This window comes from Peromyscus leucopus, chromosome 3 (genome assembly GCF_004664715.2).
Source record: "Peromyscus leucopus breed LL Stock chromosome 3, UCI_PerLeu_2.1, whole genome shotgun sequence".
NCBI lineage: Eukaryota > Metazoa > Chordata > Mammalia > Rodentia > Cricetidae > Peromyscus > Peromyscus leucopus.
The window spans coordinates 32,604,443-32,617,609 of NC_051065.1; the positions used below are offsets into that span (position 1 = coordinate 32,604,443).

The 13,167-nt window shown below is 38.8% G+C and overlaps 1 protein-coding gene across 7 annotated transcripts in view; it reads left to right on the forward strand.

Annotated features, from left to right (window-relative positions):
* Pclo (piccolo presynaptic cytomatrix protein) overlaps positions 1–13,167 on the forward strand; it is a 337,199-nt gene that overhangs the window by 140,718 nt on the left and 183,314 nt on the right. For all 7 annotated transcript variants that reach the window (XM_037203548.1, XM_037203551.1, XM_037203549.1 and 4 more), the window contains exon 4: positions 6,733–7,464. In XM_037203548.1, the coding sequence (XP_037059443.1) occupies positions 6,733–7,464 (732 nt within the window). The remainder of the gene's footprint in view (positions 1–6,732; positions 7,465–13,167) is intronic.

Sequence of the window (13,167 nt, forward strand, 5' to 3'; positions counted from 1 at the left end):
AGACAAGGTAATGAAGAAGTAGCTGAGAGTCCTACATCTTGCAGGCAAGAAGAAGTGAACTAGAACACTGGGAGGTATCTTGAACATAGGAAGCCTCAAAACCTGCCCACACAATGACACACTTCCTCCAACGAGGCCACACGTTCTAATAGTACCACTCCCTTTTGGGCCATTTTCCTTCAAACTACTACATACCACTTCCTGGCCCCCAAAGGCTTGTAACCACATCATAGTGAAAAAAATGCATTCAAAAGTACCCATGGTACTTCAAAAGTGCCCATAACAGTGTCAAACTTGCAAAGTCCAAAGTCTCTTCTGAGACTCATGGCAATCTTTTAACTGTAATTCCCTTGTAAAAGCAAAAGCAAAAAGCAAATAGCATGCTTCCAACATATAATGGCACAAGATATACATTACCATTCCAAAATGTAGGAAAGAGAGCATAGTGAGGAAATACTGGAACAAAGCAAAACCAAAAACCAGCTGAGTAAATGCCAAACTAAGCAGTTCCATGTCTGATGTCAAAACACTCTTCAGACCTCCAACTCTGTTCAGCTTTGTTGACTGAAACACACTTCTTTTTCTTTGGCTGGTTCTATTCCCTTAAGTACCTCTCCTCAGCAGGTATTCCATGGCTCTGGCATCTCCAACATCTTGGGATCTCCAAGCCAATCCAGGCTTTAACTTCACAGCTTCAGCAATGGCCTCTCTAGGCCTCCATTCAGGGACACTCCTGACACATGCCTGGCCTCAGGGGCTTTCCTTAGTAAGAGGAAAATTCTATAGTCTCTTTCTTCTACTCTTAATTCTAAAGCCAGAACCACGTGGCCAAAACTGCCCAATTCTGCTGCTTACTGGGGCTGGAACTTGGCCCGTTTGTTCAGTTACATCTTTACTACCCTTTTGTTTTCCTTGTGAGACCTGGCTGGCCTCCCACTCAGAGATCCACCAGCTTCTGCTTTCCAAGTGCTAGGCTTGAAGGCTTGCACCAACACACCCGCTCTAAGCTTTTCTTTAATTCCTTTTCACAAGTTGGAAATACAGCTGGGTAGGATCTTGATCTGAGGTCAGCATTCTCTTTTTTTCCATTTCTTAATCTGTTTATCTCCTTGAACACAGAACTTAATTCCGTTCCACTCTCTGGTGCCCCTTTTCTCCTAAATCTGTACATTTTGTAGTTTTTCTTGCTCAGCTTGCTCTTTTTCATTTAATGGGCTTGCTTACATTTTCCTGAGGTTTAGTCCATTATCATGGTGGGATATGGCAGCATGAAGGCAGATATGGTGCTGGAGAAGTAGCTACATCTTGCAGGCAACAGGAAGTGCTCTAAGACAATAGAAGTTATCTTGATCATAAAAGACCTCAAAGCCCACCCCCACGGTGACATGCTTCTTCCAGCAAGGCCATACCTCCTAATAGTGTCACTCCCTTTGGGGACCATTTTCCTTCAAACCACCACACAAATTAACATGGCTTGAGACCCTCATAATTGTTGTTTGTATGTTCACAAGTGTCTCCATAAGCTTCTATAGTTAGTAAAGGTAAGATAGATTGTAAAGTCAGTATTGGAAATGTCTTTAGAAATATGATGTCGGTATAAAATATAAATTTTCTCCCATGTACCCACATTATTCCCTCTGAAATTTATGACCTCATTAGTTTAGTTGAATATATATATATATATATATATATGAGGATGAGGAGCATCTGTGAGGAGTTGGGGAAGGAGAAAAGAATAAGATCAAAATGCATTGTGGTTTTTTTGTATATACAAAGACAACTCTGCACCTAAAGTTCAGGGAATATCATGGAAGATGATGAAGAAAGATTTTAAAATCTAGATTTTAATATACAGTTTTACATATATATTATATATATATAATTAGTTGATTATATAATGTAAACAATAATAGATCCAGCCTATACTCCCAGGGTCCATGGAAGAATCTAACAACCAGTTAAGGATTCTAATCTGAGGAATATCAAATGAATCTAAGCACACTGAATTCTTTAGTCCATTCACCTCATTCTTCTAAGTCAATTCTATCTACACAGTTTCTTTTCTGCTCTCTTACTTCGCTCCTCTCAGTCCCTTCTGCTGTTCTCTCATCTCTATCTAGTTCTTTCCATCTCCATCCTCATCTTTGCTGTTCTCAATTTCCCAGTCTTCTGAGGGAACCAGTATATATGCACAAACAGTAATTCTTTGGCAAAGCAAGGCGAGGCTTGAGGTTTTCAGGGTAGCAGTGAGAGGTGGTAAGGATCCACAAATAAAACAATAAATGTCATCTTCCAATTACAACCCAAAAGGGGAGTGACTAAAGGGGAATTCTCTGGTAGGGTCAATTAAAGGCTAAGATCAATTAGGGAATCTGGGAATAGCACCTGACTGAGGAGGAATTAAGACTTAATTTGCACAAGAAAGAAGCTTGGTGCCTATCACCTACCTGGCCTTGAGGGCAATCTTCTTGTGTCAGTGGGAAGTAACTGTCTTAACTCAGTAACTAGCAAATGGCTAAAACAGTATCCCTGTGAGCAGTAAATCTCTTAAATTAGGGTCTTGTGTAAATAACCTGGGGTGAAGGTAAGGAGTTGAAGGTTTAATTGCTAGTGGTTCTTTTCTCTATCTGTGGGTGAGATGAGCTAATGTTTATCTGTGTGCAGTTTTGTCCTTGGAAAAAGGTGTCTTTGCTGAAACACTTTTGTCTGGAGACTGGCCCTGGCCAGATAGATGTTAATGAAAATTAAATTAAACAGTTATCCAATTACCCCAAATGTATAGGGAAAGTTGTGCCCAAGATTGAGATGCAGTCGTGAGATTACATGTATACATAACATGGAAATGCGCGGTAAATGGAGAGAATCATAGCTGTTATTGCACAAGAAGTTTACAACAAGAGACAACCAGTTCATTCAAAAGGCAGCAATTCCATAACACCTTGCATGATAGTTTCCTCTAACACAACCCTTAGTTCTGATAGGTTGACCTTCTGAACTCTAGTTGTCACTGCTGTATACTCTCATGGACTTTTGCTATCAGCAGCTCTCAATAATTATATATTAGGCATATATATTTTTATATGCCTAAATATACAAATACAACATATTCAGTTTGTTTAATGTCACTTATATGTATATAATGTCAGGGCTGACCACTTGGTATTGAATAATCAAATAGGAGGATCATCCTTAGGGAAGACTGTTTCTTCTTCCACTTTCAAACATTTAGTGGCCTGTAGTTCTTTGGTTATGAGTAGAGCCTTGTGAGGTTCCCGCTTTCATTTTGGCTTGTCTGTTGGTTTAGTACTTCTTCAGGCCTTGTTGAAGTATTATGGGTGAAGCTTTCCTCTCATTTCTAGGAGACAAAATTTTACAACAGATTTCCTGGTCTTTTGGATCTTAAAAATGTTTCTTCCTCATCTTCCATGATATTCTCTGAACCTTGGATGCAGAGTTGTCTTTGTATATACAAAAAACACAATACATTTTGATCTTATTCTTTTCCCTTTCCCAACTCCTCACAGATTCTCCTCAACTTCTCCTTGTACACAACTTCATGTACTTCTCTCTCTTTTAAAACAAGCAAACAAACAAACATAGAGTCCAATTTATACTGGCCAACTACTATTGAGGATGAGACCTGCCCCACAGTGTGGTCAGTATACCCGGTGTCACTTCATTGAAGCTGAATTTCCTTCTCCCTACATCTGTCCATCACAAACAGCTTCTTGGATAGGGGTAGGATTTTATGCTTACTTCCTCTCTTCTGTGCTGGGCAGGCCTTGTGAATGTTGCCATAGTGTATGTAAGTTCCAAGATGCATCTGCCCTGTTGTGTCTGGAAAATGCTGCTTCCTTGAGGTCATCCACCACTATGGCTCTTAAAATCTTTCCACACCCTCTTCTGCACAGATTTTTGAGCCCACACTTGAGTGTGATACAGACACCATGTATAGGGCTGGGCATCCCAAAGTCCCTTTTCTACACATTGTCCATTGGTGGGTTTCAATGTTAATTACTGTAAGAAGAAGCCTCTCTGATGACAATAGAGAACTACACTTATCTATAGGTATAGCAATATGCCATTAGGAGATAGTTTATTGTATGTTGTCTTAGCAGAATAATAATAGTAGAGTTTTCCCTAGTGCCCATGACTTAACTAGCCTTAGGATCTTGGCCTCACTGACACTGTCTGATATAGATGGAACCCAACTCTTGAGTGTGTCAGAAACCCACCCAGAGTGGTGGATTACCTCCGATAGCATTTGTTCTGTTCTTGCACCAGTATATCTTGCAGGCAGAGAGCTGCTGTAGGTTTCAGGGTGTGTAGCTGGGTATTAGCTCTGAGAGCTGCTCTACCATCTGTTCATGTGGGAGACGCTGGTGGTGTAGTCACCACTGCTTTGTAAGTTTACCACACTCTATACATTGGAGAAATGAAGTATTTTATTTGCCATAGTATACAATAAAGTTAAGCTTCTTACCTAAATTTCCAAAAGGTATGAAAGTACTGAGTATACCACCTCCCAAATACCAACGTGCTTCATTTTCTCAATACATTTCCTTTTTAATAAAAGCCACATGCTCTGTGGTACTTACCATATACTCAATATATAACAACTAAGTACAAGTAATTTCACAAGAAAATAATCAGAATTTTATAGTAGACAAAACTTCCCAATGGAATAAAACCTGTATTCCCCCTAGATTAAAAATCCCCAGCTTATTTACACTGGGACATGTCCTGATGAGAATGCTTTGTACACACCTGCATGTGATTTTTAGAATCCTTGTGAAAATACGGCACTGCGAGACTGCTATTTTTGTCTGTTTTTGTTTTTTTGAAATGTCAGGTTCAAAATATGAATAATGAAAATATCTTATGACGTGTTTCAATCCAGTAATGGTTTCTGAAACCATAGCACAGATCAAGGTTGGTGTTCTGTGGGTATTATTTTTGGGAACTGTTCAGCACAGAGCAATGGCTCTCTCTTTGACAATGATCAAGTCAGTTTCTTTCCCATGACTTGTGGATCTGGTTGTTACATAAAACTGTAGTTCACACCAAAGATGCTTTCATGGGAATTCAAGAAAGGATTGATATTGAGGGGTCATACACAGTAAAAGCAAAGGCACCCAAATACATCCTAATGTTTTAAGACAGGGCTTACTGAACTCAACAGGTGGCTTTCACCTTTGTACTTTAGATAAGAAACTAAGGATCTATAACTCCTTACAGATTACAAAATAGTCACATATTTAGTGCCATTGTTAACTTTTCTAAAAAATAGAAAGCAGGGGACAAAATGAAATTTTTTCTCTAATAGTATTCTACTACAGTAAGTGACTTTTCTGTAAGGAATTTAAACCAAGCACCTGGAGAAAGGAGCCAGTATAAAAAGCAATTTGAAATTGAATTTATCTGGAGACAATGCACCATAAGAAAGCAGGCAGTCTTATTCATAGACCCTGCCACCTTGCTTCTTGCATAATAAATACACATTAAATGGTAATAGCTAGGAAGAAGCAACATGCACAGCCTTTATCTCTTACAGTAAAATACGTATAATGGAGGGCAAAATACAAAGCACAAAGTCAAGGATGACGTCTGCCCTTAGCCTAGCATCTGCCTCCTGTGTGCTTGTTTTGCCTGCGTTCTTCTCAGAGAGTACTTTCCATGATTAGATTGCCAGAGCAGTGAACTGGCTTTTTCTCAGAATGGTGGGTCTTCTTTTCTTTCCTTGGTGCTCTGCTAAAATAGTCCCCTAGGAGGCGGTATATCTGAGTGCCACCTAAGGTGATCTGCTGAAGGGTGTTACAACTTATGCCTTGAGCAGCATGCACACAAGGAAACATTTCAGTCAGAAAATCAGAATGCGTTTAGGAAAAAGCAAGGCAAACATTTTGATCTATGACTCCACCCTGCTTAAGTGATGAATGCATGTAATTAGTATTAAAAATGGAATCATTTTATTAATTAGAAAGAAGATAGAGAATTAAACACAAGAGACTCTTGAAAACTCTATGCTACTCGGTGCAATTGTATTTGGTTGATACCAAGAGATAAAGAGTTGGTAAATTAAACTCAAATAACCTTTGCTTAATTTTAAATAAAATGAAAATTATTATAAAATGTAAATGTATTTGAGTAAATTTGTGGTGGAAATGCTAAGGTCCCCCCCCCTCCCCCGAGACAGGGTTTCTCTGTGTAGCTTTGAGCCTTTCCTGGAACTCACTCTGTAGCCAGGCTGGCCTCGGCCTCACAGAGAACCGCCTGCCTCTGCCTCCCGAGTGCTGGGATTAAAGGCAGGGGCCACCACTGCAGGGCGGAAATACTAAATTTTAAGATACTAGGCTTAAAACAGTTTTTCTTTCAAACTTACAGGTTTCTTTCCTCTGCAAACCCTTAAATGAGTATTTCTCTGGGTCCTCCTTAGGTTCCTTCTTCTATCACCTTCTCTTTTTCTTGGTAGTGGTGAACATAGAGATTAGTAGTCATCATAGATTTTTTTTGCCCACGTTTATATTTTAAATAGTCTTTTTACATTTTTTTCAATAATGTTTTTGTTTTTTGTTTTGTTTTGTTTGGTTTGGTTTGGTTTAGAAAACAATGACTTACCCTGTGCCTATCAACAATCAACAAAACAACCAGGCATTTTCAATTTTCATCTTGATTAATGCGCTAAGATAGTCTGCGATAACCCTAATATGTTCATTGCTGTTTGTTTTGCAGATTCAAGAATGGCTTTGCTTAAATTGCCAGACGCAGAGAGCAGTATCAGGACAACTTGGAGATATGGGCAAAATGCCACCTGTATCATCAGGATCCAAGGCATCCCCTGTGCCTGCCCCTGCGGAACCATCAACTCAGAAAACACCCGCAGGGGCCCATGTAAAAGGTAAAAAGAAGGAAACAGAAGTAAAAACTGAAACTGAAAAACTTATTCCAGAAAAAGAAACACCATCAATTGAGAAAACCCCTCCAACGGCCACCACAGATCAAAAACTAGAAGAGAGTAAACTAGACAAGGGCAAAGTTCCAACCCGGCAAGAGAAGAAACCACCCTCTGAAAAAGAGCAGCCGCCCATAGAAGATAAAACCGGAAAGAAGCCACCTGCAGAAGAAAAGTCCGCACCTGCAGAAGAAAAACCACCACTGGAAGGAAAGAAGCCAGCCCCCGAAGAAAAGAGATTACCCCCAGAGGAAAAGCCAGTGGCCGCGGAGGGGGAAGAGAAACGCGACATACTTGAAGCTCATGTAGACATTCCCGAAGAGCCCGCAGGAAGAGTGGCCGCAAAGACAGCGAAGAAAGAGGAGCAGCCGGAGGCCAGGACTGCAGATCTGCCACTGGACGCTCCTCAGACTCTGCCCAAGGCAGGAGAGAAGGAAAGCCCAGCAGTGAAGCCCCCACAGGTGGAAGGCGGTGCCAAGTCTGACCAAGGGGAGCCCAGCAAAGAAAAAACAGTAAGTATACTTCCTACCATCACAGTCTTGAATATGCAGGTCACAGGTTTACTTAGTGCCTGATGTGATCACGGAGAGAATGGATGTGAAAACCTTTAAACCATGAATTACGTTTCAGAGAACTCTATTTTTTTTTTTCACTCAAATGAAAAGCAATGGCATTTTGATACCTCAATGAAATTACATAAAGCATATAGATAAAATTCTCTAAATCATACAGAAAAATGAGAAGATTTTTTTATAGCTCCATGTTCTCTTTTTTAAATCCAGAATGGGTGTATAAGTCAGTTTTTCTCTTTTCCTAAAATAAAGTATCATTAAGGTTTTGTAAGAGGCAAGTAGTTGTTTGTGTTGTTTTGTTCTTTGTTGTTTTCCTTCTGATAGGTTTCTAAGCTGTGGTCAGCCAAAAATTTCTTGGTTAAAAAAAAAAGAGGCATGGTAAAAATCTAGAATGAATGGAAATTTATGTATTCATATTTAATTCTAGATTTTTCTCATGATTTAGTGTCATACATTTAATATGGGAGGATTAGTTATAATCTGCATATAGTATGGAATGATACATACTTTTCCTTTAGTGAGAAGTTTCATGAATGTTCCATTTTAAGTAATATTTGCATAAGTAATTCTGTAATTTTAAAGGCACTCTATTCTTTCAAAATATATTAATTTTAATTAAATCTAATTACATCATCCCTTCTCTCCTGTCTGTTCCCTCTAGCCCCTGCCAGCCCCCCTTACCCCTTTACTTCCTCTCAAAGTGATGGACTCTTTTGCTTTTATTCTTATTGTTATGTATATATTTGTGTGTATGTATATATACACAGGAGTTAAAATACAAGCTGCTTAGAGATCCACAAATATCTTATATCTAATTAAATGACCTAAATTCATAGAGGACACCAATGATTCACAGAAAAATGACCTATTGTATATCTATTAAAATTCCAAGTGGAAGTTACAGTTGCAACCTTGAATCAGTTTGTAGGGGTTTGCTATTTTGTGTTCACTTTGACACATGCCTGCTAACCGGTCTCCACCGACTTTCTTTCTCATTCTGATCATCTTTGTGCATTCTGCATTTGCCATTTTCAGGATTTCTCTTTGTCAGTTTCCATTTTTTTCCTTTGATTTTTCCTTCTTTTCTATCCAAAGAAGTCACAAGAATAACCTCTAAGTTCCCATGTACATATGTGTCTCTATTTTGGGTTTCAGAACTGTGTGCCCAAGTAGATAGTTTCCCTTTAAACGGCATTGCAGATTCAGGCTCAACATGTTTGACTATTGCTTGTTTTTCTTAAGAACCCACCACTCTATCTGGCTTTCTGTAATAGTAACACCATCATTTACTTGTCTCTTGTCTTCCAGGCACTAATCTGAGGCCAGATAGGTTTCTTTTTTTCTTGCCTCGGTCCTCCATGCCATTATTGATCATAAGGACATCCCTCTATCTAATGTTTCTCTGAGTTCCTGCGTTTGTTATCCTCCTAGTGGTTGTAGATGCAGATTCCATCAAGTTTTTCCTGACACTTTCCAATATTTTACTTACTCCATGTGGGATCTCAATTAACCATTGTTTTACCTTGGTGTGCTGCTAATCAAATGCCTGTAGCAATACAGGAAGTGTCAGCTCCCTCGTGATACACTTGTTTGCTCTTTGCATTGTAAGTTTTATCAATGCATGACCTTTGTGTGTGTTTGTTATTGTTTTGTCTGCCACTAACCTACCAAAGAAAGGGTTAGCTGAAACTGTGTAATATAAGCCATATTTCTTCTTTACCAAACAATTAGCTTGAAATTAACAATGAACAAATTAAGTGATTGCTTCACTATATTTTTTTCTTACAGTAGGACTTCCAATTTTCTTTTAGGATTTTGTAGACCATATGAACAATTAACAGGAAATTAAAGAACACCAATACTATCAGTCTATTTCCAAAATCAAAAATAAAACATTCAGTCTTGCATTTAAATGATATCATAAACATTCCGATATTTTGTTTTCCTGCCTTGAGTCATTTACATAGCAGTCAGGGTATCCACACCTGTAAGATGAATTGCTAAATGGTCTTATTAATAAAAACCCAGAGCCAGATTTTGGGTGAACACCGAGAGATCAGGCAATAGGACACGCCACAGCCAACCTCACCTCACCAATTCCTCAGCTTCCAAAGAGAGTAACCTCATGTATACCCACGCCTTTCTGTCCCTGCCATCTCACTTCCTCTCTCTGCCCAGCTACATCACTTCCTGTCTGTCTGTAGAGACCTCCAGACCTCTATGGTTAGTGCTGGGACTAAAGGCGTGTGCTGCCACACCTGCCTCTGTTCCCAGTGTGGCCTTGAACTCACACAGATCCAGATGGCTCTCTCCACCCTCCTGTGTGTTCCCTCTAGCCCCGTCTCCAGAATGCTGGGATAAAGGGCATGTGCTGCCATTGCTTGACTTCTATGTTTAATGTGGCTGGCTTTTTCCTCTGATCTCCAGATAAGCTTTATTAGGGTACACAATATATTGTGGAACACAATATATCACCACACACACCCACAGTGGATAGTCCTGCCTAAATAGCTTAGGTTGGCTTTTCACCTTCTGGTATCTGGCTGCAATATAACTTCCCTGCAACCCTTACCATTCTCTCCCGGTGAGAAATCAAAACCACAGAGGCTTCCATGTGTTTCTTATGCATAGATTGTTTCTCCCCGCTGAACTGTCTGGGCTTCTCTGTGTGTACCTGTGCAGCGCCTTCCCTGCAGATCCATCGCAGAAGTCCCACCTGAGCTGCTGTCCTTTGGAGCCCACCCCTCACCCAGGACTGAAAGTCAGCCTCTCCTGCTGCACAACTCCCTTATATTGATTCCTTTTTTTTTAATCGCCATTGAAAATTCCAAGCAATACTCCTCGTTCACCTCTTACCATGGTCTAGGCACTTTATAAAACCCATTTCCTACTATCTAACCTACACACATCTTGATAATATAAGCATTATGATGGTTGTTTTAAAAATAGAGAAATTAGATTTTATACTCCAAATACAAGTATACTTGGAGGGAAATAGCAAGGATATTAGTACAGTTCTGATTATAAAGCGTCTATTTACAGCCGCCACCTAGGAGGATTTTTCTCCTGGGACACTTCTGACATAAGGTCTTTCCTTATTAGCCATCTCCTTTTGCAACTTTTGGCACAATCTTTTGGGTAACTTTCACAGCTTGTCTATCTATACTACTTTACATTCTTTTATCAATTTGTCAGTTGTTTCAATATTGTGTTGTTTATATTTCATTGTTGCTAAATCATTGTTTCTTTATTCAAGTTTCCTGAATGTGTTTATTATATAAAATTAAAATGAATATATAATATATTGGAATGAATATATTTGAATATTATATATTTGAAAGTATACCTCTTTAAACTTTTTAGTTTTGTATTTTTAAGTCATGTTGCTATAAAATTCTGTCTTTTTACTTATTTATCCAAGCAGGAAACTTAGTTTTTATTTCATATGCCATACTGAAAAACTACAGTCCTCCAGACGGGAATTAAATTAACAGAGATTTTAATGTGGACTTTGGTATGTGTTTAAAATAACTGAAGGATTAATATTCAGTTTATCTATTGACATAAAATACAACATCTGCATTGTTTTGTGACTGCATAATCAGAGTGAAAAATAATCAAGTGTTCTAGTGAACTATTTTATCTTTTTCTTGGGCTGAGTTCTGTGGACTCAATCTTGATTGGAATGCTTTAGTTATTCATATTTGCAGTACATCTTAACATGAACTTTCTATAATGATCAAAGATAATCCCTGTGTTCTTTCAGTTCATTTAAAATAAAGTCCAGAAAAAATAACAAAGCACTTACTTTTATCTGTTTTTGCACATTTTTATATGAATCCTAGAACTCATTTTTTTCCTTTATTCAAAATTTTTTTATTCATTTTACATACCAACCACAGATCCCCTCTCTTTCCTCCTCCCACTCCCACCCAGCATTCCCCCCAATACCCCCATTCCCTCTTACAAAAAGATAAGGCCTCCCATGGGGAGTCAGCAAAGCCTGGTACATTCAACTGAGGCAGGACCAAGCCCCTCCACCCCTGAATCAAGGCTGAGCAAGGTGTCCCACCATAGGTAATGATGGGATCCAAAAGGCCAGCTCATGCACCAGGGATGGATCCTGATCCTACTGCCAGAGGTCCCTCAAACAGACCAAGCACTTATGCAGAGGGCCTAGTCCAGACCCATGGAGGCTCCACAGCTCTTGGTGTAAAGGTCATGAGTTCCCACTAGCTTGGTAGAACTCAATTCTTAACTCTTTCCATCTTAAGACACTTTTGTCTTCCTTCAATGTAAAGTGCTGCTGGCTTCAACGCTTGTGGAAAAGCACAAAGTGGACAAAGCATGTGCATTTGTGTGGATTTTCTCGCACTAGGTTCCCCACAAAGTACCCCACCAGCAGAAGAGTGTCAAGCGGGGCTAACTCATTACTGCCTTCTCTGTGACTCATCTACTGTCCAATCAGTGGTGATGGATGCTCACAGGAAAGGGGATGCTTCAATCCCTGCTGTCCGGTAGCACATTGAAAAGACTGAAGATTAGCCCTGAAATTCTGGAGTGATTTTTGTAATGGTTTTTCGAGACAGGATTTCTCTGTGTAGCTTTGCACCTTTCCTGGAACTCGCTTTGTAGACCAGGCTGGCCTCAAACTCACAGAGATCTGCCTGCCTCTGCCTCCCGAGTGCAATGCATAGATAAGCAAAACTCAAGTAACTAAAATTCTTTGCATGGAAAACATGCAATACAATATAGGCCAAAGTGATGGAATGTAATGATAACCATTAAAAACAGATAGAAAATGTTTTCTTTAGGGGAAATGAAAAATAACAATATGGCTGTTTCAAAGCTGTGCCTACAATGATACTGTTCTCACCGCTTGACTTCATCAAAGGTGACAAAATTTGTATGCAAAAGCAACCTAACTGAAATTTTATTCTTATTTCAGAATTTCAGAGGTTGTCCTAAATGGTATTTAATATTAAAAGTGAAACAGATAATTAATAAAAAATGTAAATTTCCTGATGATTCAAATAAAAAATGAATACATTTTATAAACCAGTAATATTTTATACACATATATGTGTGTGTTCTATATGTTATGCAAAAGTATGCTTGTTAAATTTCTATCTTTAAATATTATTTAACTAAATAGATTAATATCTTTCCTTAAATAAGTACACTCTTACAAATTTTTGAAGCACCCAAGAAAAGGTTTCCAATCTTTTAGTCTGGTATAATAAGAAATTGGTGAGAAAATGGTCCACATTATGTTCACATGAGTCCTTTGACTATATTCTAGTATGTGGTACTTCAAACATCCATTTTGAAGTTCAATAATTAGAGAAAAAAGATCCAGCTTATGGACTGTAATCTGCATCTAATTTCCCCTTGTTAATAAGTGTTATTAATGAAGCAGGGTCAAGGACCAGTTAACCACAAGACAGACAAATGGTTGCCAAGTCCTGATATGTGGAAATCCTTTTTAAATCAATTAATAACAGTTATAAAGATTAATTTGTAGGTGCCTTCAATCAGTGAAGCAAAGGACCTGATCATTGAGTTATCTGATGTTTCACAGCTAAACTATGTAGTTAACTAGGGCACATTATTCTGTGAGGGGATACACACCTAAATCTAGTT